This window comes from Rhipicephalus microplus, chromosome X (genome assembly GCF_043290135.1).
Source record: "Rhipicephalus microplus isolate Deutch F79 chromosome X, USDA_Rmic, whole genome shotgun sequence".
In the NCBI taxonomy this organism is placed as follows: Eukaryota; Metazoa; Arthropoda; class Arachnida; order Ixodida; family Ixodidae; genus Rhipicephalus; species Rhipicephalus microplus.
In genome coordinates, this window is record NC_134710.1 from 162,740,997 (window position 1) to 162,758,257 (window position 17,261).

Here is a 17,261-nt window from a genome sequence, read left to right on the forward strand (position 1 = left end):
AGAAGCTCATTTCTCAGTTAGACACAACCAAGCGAATTAAATTGACCTTTATACCACGGAAAACATATCGTACAATAATTATTGTCGTTCACTATCGTGTAGTAATTATGACGTAAATGAAAAAAATATCAACAAAAAACCCACCTTCCGGTCTGTGTAATGTGACCCCACAACCTTTGAGTTAAAAGGTTGTGGGTTCGGATTTGTTGTAACCACTTTGTTGTAACTAACTAAAAAAGAGTACGAAAGCCAAAAAAGTAGAACGTGTACAGAACTGTGGAATAATTTCTAAAGCATTTTTTATAACTTCTGTTCATCGCCAACAGTCCTTTAAACTATTAAACGTGCAACATTAGATCAGGCTGGCATTTTCCATTGGCCTACCTGTTTTTCTAATAATATGTGCCTACGGCTAGACGCACAGTAAGAATGTTTTCGGTGGGAGAGAGGGGGGGAGGGCTTCTCCTTCATCTGAATTGGGGGCCGGGCATGCAAATGTGGTCGAGTGTCATTTTGTGCTCTGTATTCCAAAGATTAAAAAATCGCGGGGGGCACGGGATCCGTGTGCCACCTCCTGGGTATACGTCACAACCTGTAGCATCAGATTTCACTGAAATTTACTCTTAACAACAAATGGCGGAAGGCCTTTGTGAATACAAAGCCGCATGCGGATTACCAATGCGGAAAGAAGTTAAGAACAAAATGTTTTGTGAAATAAACTTCTTGGCAGTATTTACAAAGAAAAAAAGCTTTTATTCTAGAAGTGTTCTTATTGAAGAAGTCAAGCCAATACTGATGCTGTACATTCGCATGAGCTGCCATCCAACATGTAATTACAAATTCTATGACAAGTAGCGTGAAGACATCGTTAATTTGCCCCCTGGTTTACGGTTCGTCAGTGCGAGACCCAAATTAAAAGCAACCATTTTTTAGGCCAAGTAGTGTCGTTTTGCTGCATGCACGAATGTATAGGCTTAGCCAACTATTATGTGAATGTTCTATTACTGTTTTAGGTGGTGGTCAACTATTTGAGACAATCGCGAACACCTTTTCACACAATTGCCATAAATCAACCCTGTGCAGGCGAGAATCGTACAACCTACTCGAAGGGTGCGACGGCCTTGGTCCCAGTGGATTTTAGAAGTGCAGAGGCTTTGTCGTCAGGTACCTGGAGTGCCGTGGTGAGGAAGTCGGAGGAAAAGGCCCTGCTTATCGAGGTATGAACTCAGAAGGCGACTCTTCAGGCTTCCCAGTTTTGTTTTGTGGCGCTAGCCTGCAGATAGCGCAGTGGCTGACAACTCGTGACCCCAAAATGTACCCTGAAAAGAACAAGGCAATTTTGATTTAAAAATGTTTATAAACAATTAGTAATAGTTGTATAAAATTGAAAAGTCATTGAGAAATACGTGAACTGAAGAAAAAACCTAGTTATTCACGTGGGTAATTGACTAAAACCCAATTAAAAGGGCCAGACACGCCTAATAAAGCACAAAAAAAAAGCTGCCTCTACGTCTCGGTAGAGAAACAGCGGGCTATGGCGAAAGACGAAGAGAGACAAATAACTTTCGTTTACGCTCGTCCTTCTTCTCTTTCTTCGCCTTTGCACGCTGTTGTCCTTCCATGTATGTATCCACTATAGCCCAGTCTTCGCGCGGTTGCCTGTCGGTCCACCGTAAGTAAAAATAGGAACCTTCTGGTACAACGAGTTTGGGAAGGTTGAGAAGATTCGTATCTCAGGTAGCGTGTTTCAGAAAATTTTGTTCTAATTCTAAATCCCCTGACATTGTATATATATATATATATATATATATATATATAATCACTGTATTACTGTAATCCCCGCACGATGACGTAGATAGCCCAAATCCGCAGTAAGCATGCGCAAAATTTCTATCGCAATAATACAAGCTGCTTTACCACTAACAAAACAAAGGGGTTTTGACGGCCAAATTTTGCTTGCATGCTTTTTCAAGATGTCAACAAGTTCTTCTTTTTCTTCCCATTATTATTATTATTATTATTATTATTATTATTATTATTATTATTATTATTATTATTATTATTATTATTATTATTATTATTATTATTATTATTATTATACGCATAAAGCGTGACAACTGACTACAGTTTCGCGAGGTACTCCACAAAAGAGATGTGAGAAATTGACTAATATAAGTGGAATATGTACATACGCGGTAAATTAATCTAATGAAAGAATTGCAGCAATTGTATCCATGCCAAAATTCCTTTCCTTGGATTTTTTCTCTGAACCTGATGTCAGATTTATTGAGGAGATCAGTAGGTGCCTATGCACGTTATGTTGTTTATATATGGGCTCTTGTAAAGGGTAGTCGAGTCGATATCACTGGTTAACCTGCTTGCCCCTCTTTGTGTGTCTGTTATGCTTCAATACATGAAGATTTTGATACACCTTAGCATTGCGTTCTTGCTTCCGTTTGTTGCGAATGGGCCCGAAGTACAGTCTCAACGTAAAAAGATTGGCACAAGGAACCGGAGCGACAAGATGGTGACATGCAGCGCCGGTTTTTTTTTCCTAATGCACCGATATCGAGAGTGACAAGCACACTTCATATTTCATAGCAGGGGGGAAGCACTCTAATAAGCAGCGTTTTCTGGGCAGCTGCGATAAAGATGTGATTGCTCACAACTTCAGCAAATATAGAGCAGAAACAAACAAAAAAAAAAGGATATCACTTGCATACCCACATCTTCCTATAAGCAATGAACAAGCGTTTCGTTAAGATGTGGGCTTTCGGATGGGCCTACCGCAAGAGGGGCTGCCTACCGCCGGTCTACCGACCACCCATGCTTTGGAAATGGAATATGCTTGGCAGTCTCGTTGGTCTCGCTATTGGCGTGCTCATGAACAACAGCACCGCGTGTCGCAATTTTGTGGCTCCAGCGACAGTTCGTTTGTGCTAATCTATTTCCGTTGAGACTGTACCTTGAGACGCAGCAGCACTGCCGCCGTTCTCTCTTCCGCAGGTTATGACACCGGCAACCTGCATCGTTGGATCATGGATCATGGATGTCGACACCAAGATGCGCAACGTGGTGGAATCTGTGGGCGCCCGTTACACCTACCCGGACCCCATCTACATTCTCTTCAACCCGTGGTGCAAAGGTGATACGAGGCTTGGAGTGTCACACGCCAACGCAATGGGAATTTGTCTAACTAGGAACGTCACTGGAGCCTAGGTTTCGACAGCAAGGCTTGCACTCGTCATGGCGCAAACTGCAGCAATAAAATTACTTGCTGCTCCGACGAAGTGAACTCACTTCGTCAAAAGGCTCACGAGGCATTCTTCGTTCGATGACTTCTTGTCGCTTTAGGCCTTCACCTTCTCCGGAAGTCACTATATGTCTACTTTAAATTTCCGAGGGAAGCAGTCACAAAACTTGTGCAACTGCAAAAGGTTGACCCAGTGGCCTATAAGCATGTGAACAAATTTTGGATCTGTTACCACATGTTTCTCACCTAGTTGGGCCGTACAGCTTGCGGTGGAAAGGACACACAAAAAAAAACGAACGTAGGAAATGACCAGCTAAAAAAAAAACATCACTTTACTAGTAGGACCGACTCATGTAATAATGAATACGTAGCAGTTGCCGATGGTATAAAAAGAAGTTATTTAACTGCGAGCCTATTCTAGAGGAAGACAGCGAAAAATTGTTTGGTGCTTGGGGGGGGGGGGGCAATCATCCTATGGGTAATATAAACACCTCTCTCATTGCGTGGCGCTGTACTCCTATTAACTAATAGGCTTAGTCATCTTTGCGTTCTTTGCGAATTCATAGACAAATTTTCGGAGATTGTGCACTAAGTGAAGCTAATGAACGACTGTTTATCGTTCAATCGCTGACCTGCATACGGCCAGTATAAGCTCAACCACAAACGACCAAACTGGCCGTTGTCTATAAAGTTTCTCTAATTTGTGATATCATTCATATTCGCAAAACGAGCCTCTGCTTTAACGAAGGAGCGAAAGAGGGAGAGCGTTCAATGAAGAACAAAATTACGAAATCTTTACGTATGCACTATGCTTCCTAGACATGCATTCACCGAGTAGTGCCCCCGCCCTCGCCAAATGGCAATTTGTGCCAGCGTTCAGTTATAAATCATTTTATAGCGCAAATAAAGATGATATTTGTATCAGTGTGAATACTGTAGCCCCGGGATCAACGTAAATTCTTGACATGTTGTAATTATTAAAAGCACATGGTATAATTCAATATATTTTTCAATATGATTTGTTATTGTCGCGAAAATGTTTGTGCACGCTGACACACTTGGTATATAGGACTGACACCTACCCATAAAATAAAGTTGGTTCCAATCATATGCGTCACTGTCATATTGTTTCCTTATTTTTTCCCGTATTTTCGGTTTTGGTGACTTAAGAGTTAAATATTATCACAAATAAATGATTTCCGGGAGCTATTTTGAAAACGTCGTTTCCAGAGAGCCATAAAATCGCCACGTCTGCACGTAGTTATTAAGACGTTTTCGAAGTAGTTACTTATACTACATAACTTGGCTCATTAAGTTTACGCGAGAACTGTATACATCCCTTAGCTTGTGGGTACTAAGTGCGCCTTAAAAACAAATGCCTTAAAAATATATTTGAAACTACGAATTAACAGGAAGCCCACGCAAAAGAAAGCGAACAAGTGAAACTTCAGGCACACAAGCTGGCAAGGCATTGGATACAATATAACACACGAGGAAGGATGCAAAACAATTTATGCGTGTATATTGTTTATTTATTTGGTTTTATACGCAGAGGACCTTGTATACATGGAGAATCCCGAAGCAAGATTTGAGTACGTGCTTGCTCACAGTGGCATCATCTGGCGTGGAACAATGAAATTAATGAAGCCAAGCCCTTGGAAGTATGGACATGTGAGTGGACGCTATGGCAAAAGTCATATTGATTGTTTCTAACCTTTCGCGTGTGAAATCTTTATATGGATTGACATACTGCACCCTCTTCGAAATAATACAGAGACATGCTAATGAATGAATTAAAGGCAGGTCCTAACTTCTCCCGCCTTAGTAGCTGGTGCAGCCGTTCTTGAGAAGCTTTAAAAGAACGGCGCAATCACCCAGCTCTTACGATACTTGTTGCAAATTGCAGTTTGAAGAGAATGTCTTGGAATGCTGCGTCTATCTGCTGAGAAACGTTGGCAACCTTCCTCTGCAAGCCTGTGCAGATCCTGTGCTTGTTGCTCGCCACATTTCTGCCGCCGTAAGTATTTTCATTCGATTAATAAGATTTCGAGCACTAACCAACCTAGAAATACGGAGTCTAGAAAAAAGGGCTCTTTTTTTTGCTAACTTGTAAACTCTCAAGTTATCTATTGTGTGTAACCGCTTCTACGTGCTGGTGCATAACTCAAACAGCGATACCAACTCGCAATGTTTAAACAAGGTAGATGTTCAGGGTATAGTGGAGGCTGGAAGAGATGCGCACTCTTAAACATGGAAAGCGAACGTTTCTACAACTGGTTTTGCCTTCTTCAGCATTGCTACCTTGAACAAGAAAGCACCACTAGGCAAAGTGGTGGCTCCAGCGACATCCCCGGTTCAAGAATATACATGTCACCAATGTAATGTGTTATTTATTACTTCAGCGTAATGACTATTTTCTGTGGAGCAGAAATCGTGAGAGTTCTGTCTCATCTCTGTGATGAATAACATTTCGTAAGTTTTATTGCGGTACAAAGAGTGGGGTCAATTATGATGAGGAAAGCATAAAAGGATGAGCGGAAATTTTCATTTCTGTCCTAGTGATTCACGCCAAACACCATTGCCCCTGGTAAACCATAACAAAGCACAAGAAGGCAGATATTGCTGCGATAGTGGATTTAGTTTTATACACAAGCTGGGAAAATGAGAAGACTTAGCTATAGCGCAAGAAAGCTGGCCTTCGTTCGAAGGTTCGTACCGGTACAGCGTTGTTCGCGCGTGAACGAAAACACTGAGTACTACTCACTGTTGCAGGTGAACTCATCAGACGACCAGGGTGTGGTCACTGGAAATTGGACCTCGAACTACTCTGGTGGCGTGCCTCCGGTCTCCTGGACTGGCAGCCACCCTATCCTCCAACAGTACTATAAGACCAAACGGCCTGTCAAATTTGGACAGTGCTGGGTCTTTGCTGGTGTCACTACCGCTGGTGAGGTGCACATTCGGGTTCACTCGTGTTGACTTATCTAAAAGCATTTAGGTGTCGCACTCGCACCAACATCGACAACGTAAGGCAGCGTCATAAACAAGCAGTCACCGGTTATTGCGTGAAAAACTTCTGCTGCACGTCGTCAGCGGTGAACTGACTGGTCACGGCTCTACGCACTGACTTCACAGCACGTCGACAATTCTGAGTGTGGTACGCAGCAATGGAACGTCGTCCTTAATAAACGATGGATTTATGGTGCGCCCGCCGAGCTGTATCGCTCGAAGCGTGGCTGCGAGTACTGAACTACGGCCGCTTATGAATGCTGTCATGCAGTTTTATTTCATTATTCCCTAGATGTCCCTAAACACATGGAAAAGCCACACATGTTGTACGTCGCCCTGAAAAGTTTGGTCGGTCGTTTTGCAAATACCCTCTCGTAACGTTAAAAGTCCTGTATAAAAATTAATTTGACCGATATTGTGCAAAACACTTCTTAAACTCGGCCACTTCAGTGCATGCGTGTGCCCGTCATTTATGACTGATAAAACAACAATAATGCTAAATCAACAAATTCTGATGTATATTATCTTCGCAGTCTGCCGGGCACTGGGCCTTCCGGCGAGAACAGTGACCACCTACCACTCAGCCCATGACACACAGGGTAGTGCGACAGTGGACCAGTTCTACGACGAAAATGGCAAACCCGTGGATAAACTCAATACTGACTCTATCTGGTAAGATTTTACAACAATACCCACAACTTATCTTGTATAGCGCTACGGAAAACTGAGCTACTTGGTAAAGTATCGTCATGAAAGAAAATACAAAAACATGGATGGGCACACGAAAAGAGTAAACATGTCTTTTGACCAGTGCTGGTTGGTGAAGATTGATTGATAGATATGTGGGGGTTAACGTCCCAAAACCACCATATGAATATGAGAGACGCCGTAGTGGAGGGCTCCGGAAATTTCGACCATCTGGGGTTCTTTAACGTGCACCCAAATCTGAGCTCACGGGACTAAAGCATTTCCGCCTCCATCGGAAATGCAGCCGCCGCAGCCGGGATTCGATCCCGCGACCTGCGCGTCAGTAGCCGAGTACCTTAGCCACTAGACCACCGCGGCGGTGCTTGGTGAATATTCATAATAGCGTGTTACGCACTCTGAAGCACGAACGAAGGAGGGACACGCGAAGACGAAAGCTGGCTAACAACTGAATTTTATTTCGATGGAACGCGTGCATATATGCGTACGGTATAGCACATGTGTGAGTACATGCTATAGAAAACGTGCTCTGACAATGATAAGTTATCATTAATGTCACTCAGCGAACAGTCTTGCATGCATTTCTTAACGTATGCCTTCCAACCTAGGCCAGAGGGCGCTGCACCACGCGTGTTTCGCACTGTTTCTAGCAAAAGCCGGTCGCTCGGTACGTAGCTCCCGCCTTCTGCCTGTGCTCTCTCAGCACGTTCAAGCGCTCTGCACGCGCTGTTATCTGGTCGCCCTCCACGTGCAACGTCACCTGTGACTTGCTCTGAAGGTTTCAAAAGATTATAAAAACGTTTTCACGGTGTGAATCGCACAAAAATTGAGAGGGATTCATTGATAACATTTGCGGGACCAAGCAAGTTGAACGTGATGTCTTTGAGCGAGTGCTATGTGCATGTCGATGGTGAACAGCCACCTTTCTATTACATTAAATGTGAGGTGACGGTGCGAATTATATATGCATGTCACCGGTAAAACGAGCATTTGCTGCGGCAGTTGTGTCTTCTCGGAGCTGTCGGCAAACCACTACCAAGCTTTCGCGTGTGTTTGTATATGGCTTTCGGATTTCGATTGCTTGAGTGCCAAGTTTGTCGCGCAACTTGAATTTTTTTAGGGGGTCAGCGAAAGAGACAGAACTTACGTCTGCTTTGTTGAGTTCCTGACCCCGTTGCAATACGCAGTGTTCCATTTCATAAGAGTTTTACATTAGCTCAGGCTTTCATAGGATGTTAACAACGTCGTATCGGGAGGTCAATGCCACATTGCCTTTTTCACAGTTGCTTTGAAAGCATAACGATGCACAAAAAAAAATATTTTATGTCCACTTCGACCATGCATTTTTCCTTGTGCGCATGTTTCATTTCGGATGAATATCCACGCCTGATCACGCAGCGTGTTTACCGATTCGAATGTCAATATCGTTGTTTTGACAGCTCGCTTGGTCTTCATCATAATATACGATACCCGCAAGGATCAAGCATGTATTTAGTTACACCGAGATTCACCCCAGACAACCGCGTCTAATTTCACGAAACCATTCAAAATTTTATTGCTGCCTTGTTTTTTTTTTCTCAACTCGTTTCCATAGAGGCAGCTGTATATCGCCTGCAGCTAGGGTGCATGCAAAGATATAATATTTTACGGGCTAAAACCATGATATCCTTAAGAGGCATGCCATGATGTGAAACTCCAGATTAATTCCGCCCTCCTAAGGTTTTTTAACGTGCACCTAAATCTATTTGAAGTGTAAAGCACGACGACGACAACGGAGAGACGGCGGACACCCACCAAGTGCCACTTCTGCTTAATCCCACCGTACGCTTCAAATATACAAAACCAACACGCCCTGCCTGCCATTCTTGCATCGTAATCTAAGCGCACTGTTACTACGTTGAGCTTCCATAGAAATGCAGCTGGTGTAGACGGGAATCGAACTCACGTCTTTGATCCTAGCAACTCGACACCTCAGCCTGCTAACTTATCGGTAGGTGTTGCTTGAAAGAACTGTACGTATAAACGCTCAGCGCAAACACGCAGCACAAATCTGTAGACACTGAGCGGCGACGAGAAGTCTACAGCCATCAGCTGAATAAAACACTTGCAGGGCTCACAGTACGGTATTTTAACAGTGGTGTATTAAGCTAGCAATCTCAGCCACACTTGCGTTATAAAAATGGTTGTCTCGGAAAGCCGGTGCCCGATCTCGAATTGTACAGCAGTTGTCTATTTGCTGTAACTTCAGTTTACAAACGCCCTTGTTTTTCATATGAGTCCAGCCATCATGTCTCTCCCCGTTAGTAGTTGGTAATACTGTGCGCGATAAAAGATTCTTCAAAGTGTCAAGACCCCGGAAGCATCGACGAACTGCCACAATCCACTCTTGATGCCTTTGCTCCTCGCACTGCTTGCATTGGAAACAGTAGAACTTCAGGGGTAGTTTTCAGGTCTCAGACAATTTTTAAACTTTTGTATCAGCTCACAATGCAGTAGGAGTTTGTACCTGCTTCCCAGGATGACGAAGGAGCGGTGTCTATAGCGTGTGCAAAATGCAATATAAAAGCCCCAAGGAACAAGTTTTTTGTGCACGCAATGGGAAAACCAAGCAATTGTAGCCCATTCGAGTGACCAGAGCTTTGCCCTCTATCCACTAGGGCGACGAATGGCGCTGCGCAAACTTGAGCCTGTCTTCCCTATTGAGTGACATCAATGATAACTTGTTATTGTCAAAGGACGTTTTTTTACGACATGTACTCACGCATCTGCGATTCTGTATGTATACATACACGTGTCTTCCATGGAAATAAAATTCAGTTGCTAGCACTTGTATTCGTGTGCCCCTTTTTCATACGTCAGAGAGAGTGTGCTGTAAGCTATTACGGACAAGGGGTGGAAACAATACAAACGGCACTTCTTGAGCTATTCTCTTGTGCTCTAAATAGTGCTCATTATGTTCATTTGGGATGAAACATTGCAGGTCGTCGTTCTGTCACCCTAATCGAAGGTTAGTCGCTTGAATGCAAGTCGCAAACCAAACTTTTGTTGCCATGATAACAAAAATTAAAAAAAAACACGCACAGAGTGGATGGTTGTAGCACACGTACACATAAAAGTTGGGGAAAAATTATTGTATCATTAATTGCAAGCAAGCTTAGAATATTCAGCAACTGCAGCAGCAAGATTCATGCAAGTTTTCTCGTGAGAACGCATATTTGGTTGCGCACTAAAATACTGTGACGAGGACTTGGCTTACAGGACAGCGTCCACCGAGAATCAGCAGCCGAACAAGATGTCTGAGTTGAGTCAAGAGACTCACGTTGAGTGTATTTATTAGCGACGGCGACAACAGTGTGATCAAGGGCGACGTCTCGGGCCATCAGTACGTCGACTATAGGAGTGACGAGGTAGTCACCGTCGGGCACATGACGTGAGCACGACAAAGTGACATATGTAGCAGCTTGCGGAGGCAAGCGAACGTGGTGACGAGAGCATAAACGGGGAGAATAATCTGCTGGAAAATCGGCAAACTGCGGCAGTTCAAGCTGGAGAGCACCAGTGGCACAATCATTGAGCGCAGAATGCCGTGACAGGAAGTCCAAACCAAGTATTAGGTCATGAGGACACATTTCAATGACGGCAAACTGAACTAATGTAGGATGACCGGCAATGGACACACGGGCTGTGCACATCCCTTGAACATCAGGGGTCCTCCCATCAGCGACACAAAGTTTGTGGGAAGCGGCAGGCGTGAGCACTTTATGTAGGCGTCGGCGAAGGTTCGCGCTCATTACAGAAATATGCGCTCCAGTATCTATAAGGGCAAAAATAGCCACACCGTCAACGGCAACGTCTAACAAATTTTGTCTCGTCGGAAGCGTCAAGAGAGGATTTGTGGAGGGAGTCGAAAATGCAGCGTCACCTCCGGGCGCTGCACCGTTTAGTTTTCCGGGTAGGCAGGAGCGGGGTTGAATGGGGACGACGGCCTGCGAGTCTGCGGTGAGCGAGACGACTGGCGACGTCCTGGAGGTGAACGCGACTGATGACCATGCGGTGACGGAGATCGGCTGTTGAACCTTCTGTAGTTGTTTTGCGGAGAAGGCTGCGCGGCAGATGCGAAGCGGGTGCTGTCCTGTCGGTAGTGAGGCTGAGATGAAGTCCGAGGTGGCGAGGACCAGCGGTAATTGCAGTAACGGACGACATGACCGATACGGTGGCAATGAAAACAAATTGGTCGATTGTCGACGGTTCTCCACGCAGCAGGGTCGCGAGATCGGGCCGTAAACTGCTGCTTGTGATAGGACGAGGGTGGACGCCATGAAGCTCGCTGCGGGCTGGGCAAAGCGCACACCGAGGGAATACCTATGCTGGCGAGTTCTTGGCGGACGATGGCTTGAACCATGTTAGCAGTGAGTGGGGTGGTGTCACTTGCAGCGGTGTGAGCCGTAGCAGAGGCAATGGCTTCAAGTTCGCGCCGTAAAATTCGGGTCACCTGATCCGATGAATCTAGAGGTGGTGGCTGTGTTCTTGCACGGTCTTCGCAAGATGATGTTGCAGCCGTATTCGGAAGGCGGGTAAACACGCTGTTAATCCGCCGGCTCTTCGCTTGCTCAAAGCGCCGACATTCTTTTATAATGGCGTCCACTGTAGAAAAATTTTTGCAGATGAGGAGGTTGAATGCGTCATCCGCAATCCCCTTAAGAATATGCCCGACCTTGTCAGCCTCCAGCATCTCGGCATTGGCTTTGCGACACAACGACAACACATCTTCTATATAGGAGACGTAAGACTCGGTCGAGGTCTGCGCCTGAGCCACGAGCATTTTGTTCGCGGCCATTTTTCTTCCAATCGGCTTTCCGAACAGGTACAGCATTTTCTCCCTGCACACTGCCCAACTCCCAAGTTCTGTTTCATGGTTCTCATACCACGATTTGGCGGTTCCCCTAAGATAGAATAACAGGTTTGCCAGCATAAGAGTCGGGCCCCATCGGTATCGAGTACTCACACGTTCGTACTCTACCAGCCAATCTTCAACGTCAACTTCATCTGGATCGCCGGAACCGCTGAACGTGCCAGGATCCCGCGGGGGTTCGAGCACGAAGGTTGTGGTCGCAGAAGGAGATGTAGTTACCGCATCATCTCCGGCCGCAGGAACACCAGGAGCAGATTCACACGCCGTACTCTCCGTCATCGTTGTGGAATGACCCTTCAAACGTCAGCCGCTGCGAAGTTCCGTTGCGAGGCGGTTACCCAGCACCTCCACCAAATGTGACGGGGCGAGGTCTTGGCTTACAGGACAGCGTCCACCGAGAATCGGCAGCTGAACAAGATGTCTGAGTTGCAAGCGCCTAACGCACAGGCGTCTTCTTCATCTTCGCTAGGTGCCACGCTTGCTCCTGTCGATGATGCACCGTAACAATACCTTTGTACACGCTTGCAGAGATAAATATGCAATTTTTATTCATTTTTCTCAGTATTCCTTTTTTCACAATGGTTGAACCGGATTCGACAAGGTGAATATAGGTTTGCTCAAAATTGAAAATGGGTGCTATTTACCCTACTTCGCCTGCGCTATGAAGGCGTGTGGGAGACTGAGAAAAAACGTAGCTGATCCCCCTATCTAAGAATCAGTATAACACGAAAGGGAAACTTGTCTTCAAAGAGGTAGTTTAGCGTTTATTGTGCATTGTTTCAGCAACAGCAACAAATTGCAAAGTCTCATTAGGAGCGGTAAGCAGCTGGAAACTTGCAGCGCATACCTCAAGCAGAAAGTACGCACGAAATTAACCTACACAGGATGAGCGTGGACTAACAACTGTCGCAGCTCAACACTTATAGCACGCATTTCAGACAGAAAGAAAGACGCACAAAACAAGTGCCTAATTATACACAAGACAAGAGCGAACAACTGCCACAATTCTTACTTCGTCGTGTGTAAGCAACGCGCTCCTTTCGTAAACGCGGCCGCAGCAGCGAGATAAGTGACCTTCGTCCACTCCCGAATTACGAGTCTGATGAGCGTGCCCGCAAGATTGATCATGCTTCGTGGAGGTGACGACCTTTGGAGAGCCCCCAACGCGAGCCTGTCGCGCCACCTCGCTACTGATTATAAAAACGCGGAAAAGTTTCAGAGCTCTAAGGACCGAAACCATGCATGGTGTATATAAATGGCTTGCCGTTAAGACACTCGACGACGTACGCTTCGTGACGTCGCGCATAGATGCGCAACAAAGCGTCACGCATCGTCCAGCTCGGATTCAAGCAAGGGGAGCAACCAAGCATCAGTAAATAGGAAGTCACGCCGTCGCCGACAGTCCATGCCCAAAGGAAAATGTTGGTGATCTCGATCTAGGAGGCCTTGTGGGGGTTCACGGGAAGCCTCAACATCAACTCTTGGGACTGATCAAGAGGGACAATAAGAGAAATAGAATGTAGTCACCATGGCGAAGTCTGATTGACTTATCTTTGCTACCTCGAATGTACGTGGCCTTAAGTCTTCGCAGAAACAGGTACAGCTCCCTAGACTTTTCAATCGAAAGCGTCTCGATTTTGTTGCCTTCCAAGATACAAATATCGAGAGTGAGGAAGAGACTGAGAAGGCCCTGGGGCCTTTTATGTCTGAGTATAATGTGTGTGTTTTACATGCAAAAGGCCCCGCCGTGGTGTTCTTGTGGCTAAGGTACTCGGCTGCTGACCCGCACGTCGTGGGATCAAATCCCGGCTGCGGCGGCTGCATTCCCGATGGAGGCGTAAATTCTGTAGGCCCGTGTGCTCAGATTTGGGTGCACGTTAAAGAACCCCAGGTGGTTGAAATTTCCGGAGCCCTCCACTACGGCGTTTCTCATAATCATATGGTGGTTTTGGGACGTTAAACTCCACATATCAATCAATCAATCACTAGCAAAACGTTTATCTGCGGGCTGTTGGTTGTTTCTGAAAAAGAGCTTACTCTGCTCAGCATTTTGCAGTAGTGTTGATGATGAAGGCAGGTATATGTGCTGTGATTTTTGTTGCAAGGAGCGCCGTAGGGAATAATCAATCTATGTGGGTTTAATTAGGTTCTGAAACGACTTGACTTATTCAAGAAAGTGTGTAATTTAACTGACGCGGACAGATGCACGATACCTTTGGGAGATTTGAACTGCGTATGTGATGCTAATGATCGTAATAATCATTGTGGAAAGAGTGACAGGAGTGGCGAGCTTTTATCCGGTATTGTAGATAAGGCAGGACTAATTGAGATCGGGGTCTCGAATCGGTAGATGGCATATACAAGAGTACACGGCAGTTCTCGTGCTTGGCTTGACCGTATTGACGTGTCCTCATCACTCCTCTGTCGTAAAATGTTCTGCAGCCTCGAAGCTTTATCATTCTCACACTATTGTATTGTTATTGCGAAAATTGGTGAAAATCAGCACAAACGATTCCGCCCCCAGTGGGCCTTTGGACAATGAACGTGAAGTTCTTCTGATATCAAAAATTGATGAATTCTGTCCAGATGGCAATGAAGCAATCTTTTTTCAATGGGTTTGCATATATTCGCTGTTTGGCAGCTTTTTAAACAATAAGTTCGTGCTATAATTTCAGAAATTGGGGCTGTTAGGTCTTTCTGTAGAAAGAATGATCAAAAGATACTTCTCAAAAGCCTTTGCGATCTTTATGAGATGGAATGCGAAATGGCGGGAAATTACATCAAAGACATTGAGAATATTAAATGCGACGGACATCTGTTCCAAAAGTAGGAACTCCCAGACTTACCAGAACAACAAAGATTTGATATGCAATCATTTCAAGGCGATATACAAGTTTCCACACCAAGCATGTGGAACTCATGGACTTTCTCGTGAACAAGTGACGCTGTTGTACTGAATAAGAACCGGCTCTGCATACTCCCCGGCCTGGTCATTCAAGACTGGGAGATACGCTTCCCCGTTCTGTGCCTTCTGCGGTGACATCGGGGATATTGAACATTTCATTTGGCTTTGCCTCCAGTTTGATGTGCAAAGAGCAGCGATGATCCGCACCTTGCAAAAAGGCTGTCATAGGCACCGGACAGTTGATGACGTCATTTTTCCTGAAGGACCCGCGGCAACTAGGTGGAACGTGCAACAAATTTTGTTGGTCTTCCTGCGAGATACTGGGCTGTCTGACACGGGGTGACAATTTCCAAATTCAGGAAATGCTCAGGCGGAACAATTGCCGGCCATGCAGGCCAGGCTAACCCCGCCTGCTGCAACACCACCACCACCACCACCACCACCACCACCAACTTCAAAGATATGATACTGCTCGCTACCAAGGGGCACGTATTGAATCTCGGAACCAACGCACCTTAAACTCTGAGCAACCGACGCGCCAAGCTTTACTTGATGAGCAACGCCATGCAATTTCTAAAGTTCTTCCAGACTTGTCCTCTAACGGTGTGCTCGTAAAAGATACAAGAGACAATAACTTGGCGTTCTAAAAGTACTGTAGCAGTTTACTTAGCTCTCCCTTTGATTTTCCTCACGTTCACCTCAAGGCTAGTACTGTTTCTCTTGTGAGCACATTGAAGAATAATGATTGTGCAGTCATTCATGAACCCATTATTATACAGGAAGTTGAGCAGGCAATTGACAAATTACCTTTATTGAAAACATCTAGCCCTAATAGCATCTCAGGCGAATTTTGCAAAACTTTCAAAAACACGCTTGCTCCTATATGGCTGAATATTTTTCAAATATGTGGATACACTCCGACAATCTTTTTGCAAAATTCACTCTGTGTTAGCACCGAAAACAAATGAAAAGGAAAAACCTTGGCCCGACGAGGGCTACAGACCGATATCTCTGTCAAACGTGCATTAGAATATTTTCTGAAATCTATTATCTAATAAGTTGCAATTTGCGATGTCGATTCTCATTAGGCCACATCAGACATGTGGAATCAGGGGTTTATACACACAGAACAATGTACATGTCGCTCATACAGTGCTTCAATATTGTCATAGTTATCAAAAGCATCTTTCAATGCTATACAGGTAGACCTTGCAAAAGCATTTGATCGTGTTAGTCATTCCTTCTTTTTTTATCTTCTTGGTAGACCTTGCAAAAGCATTTGATCGTGTTAGTCATTCCTTCTTTTTTTATCTTCTTGAGCATGCCAATGTTGGCAAAGTTGTTCTTTAATGCATTAAACATTGCTATAATGAATGCTCAAATCGTTTGATTGTTAATGGTCAATTCTGCAAGCCTGTCTCTACATTCGCTCTTCTGTAAAACAGGGATGCCCAATGTCACCTCTTCTGTTTACACTTTATCTAGAACCACTGTGCTCAAGCATAATACAGTCGACTTGCATACGTGGCATCAGTTTATTAGGCCGTGAAGTTAAAGTATCAGCTTATGCAGACGATGTCGCTTTTTTTTGCACAGATTAGCCAAGTGTCGAAAATGTGGTATATGCTATCGAAAAGTTTGGCGCCGTATCAGGAGCTCGTTTAAATACCTCTAACAGCTTAGGACTCTGGTTTGGCTTGTGGGGTAGCACGCCAAATCAGTTCGCAGGGATTAATTGGACAAGAACTCCTCCAACATACCTCAGTGTATAATTGCATGTGTATAGATTCAGTGAGCATTACTGGAAGGAGCGCGTCCCTAAGCTTGAGCGACAAGCCCAGACTTTTGTTACCTATAAACTTTCAATATTTGAGAAAGCTGAAGCTTGCAATACTTTCCTAGCGACAAAGCTTTACTGTGTATTGCAACCTATTCATTGCGCAAGAATTATATATAACGTTTTCATTGGGTTTTCGCTTCTTTTATATCGCCCATGCGTCGTGACGACATATTCAAGCTAGTGAGTGAGGTTGGGTTAGAAATATAACATTTTTATCTATATGGCAAATAGTGTCAAGATTATTTTTTTTCGAGATAATTCCCATCCTGTAATTTGTTTTTTCTTGGAGGTTACACTTTTTGATTACTTACCAGATCCAATTGTTTCATCCAATTTCTCCGAATGTTTGTGGCAATTCATACAGGAAGTTTACCTCGCAGTTCAGTTCCTTAAAGCTCGCTTTTCTGTAGAACACCTGTACACAGTATCGCACAAGGTACTGTATAAGGATCTACTAAGTATGCTCTTCCTGCCTCCGTTGCACCGTTCATTTTACTCTGATCTTCCAGGCCACGATGTGTGGAAGTGCGTGCGCAAAATGTACATTCCACCGAATTCAAAAACATTATTTCATAAACTACATTCTGAAACAGTGGTGGTAAACACATGGTTTGAAAGGGAAGGTATTTTTATTCCA

At 44.6% G+C, this 17,261-nt stretch overlaps 1 protein-coding gene across 1 annotated transcript in view; it reads left to right on the plus strand.

Moving 5' to 3' along the window:
• LOC119177106 (annulin) overlaps positions 1-17,261 on the plus strand; it is a 52,519-nt gene that overhangs the window by 15,219 nt on the left and 20,039 nt on the right. The window contains exons 3-8 of the mRNA XM_037428492.2: positions 1,084-1,217; positions 3,007-3,145; positions 4,806-4,924; positions 5,160-5,270; positions 6,026-6,200; positions 6,796-6,934. Of these exons, the coding sequence (XP_037284389.1) occupies positions 1,084-1,217; positions 3,007-3,145; positions 4,806-4,924; positions 5,160-5,270; positions 6,026-6,200; positions 6,796-6,934 (817 nt within the window). The remainder of the gene's footprint in view (positions 1-1,083; positions 1,218-3,006; positions 3,146-4,805; positions 4,925-5,159; positions 5,271-6,025; positions 6,201-6,795; positions 6,935-17,261) is intronic.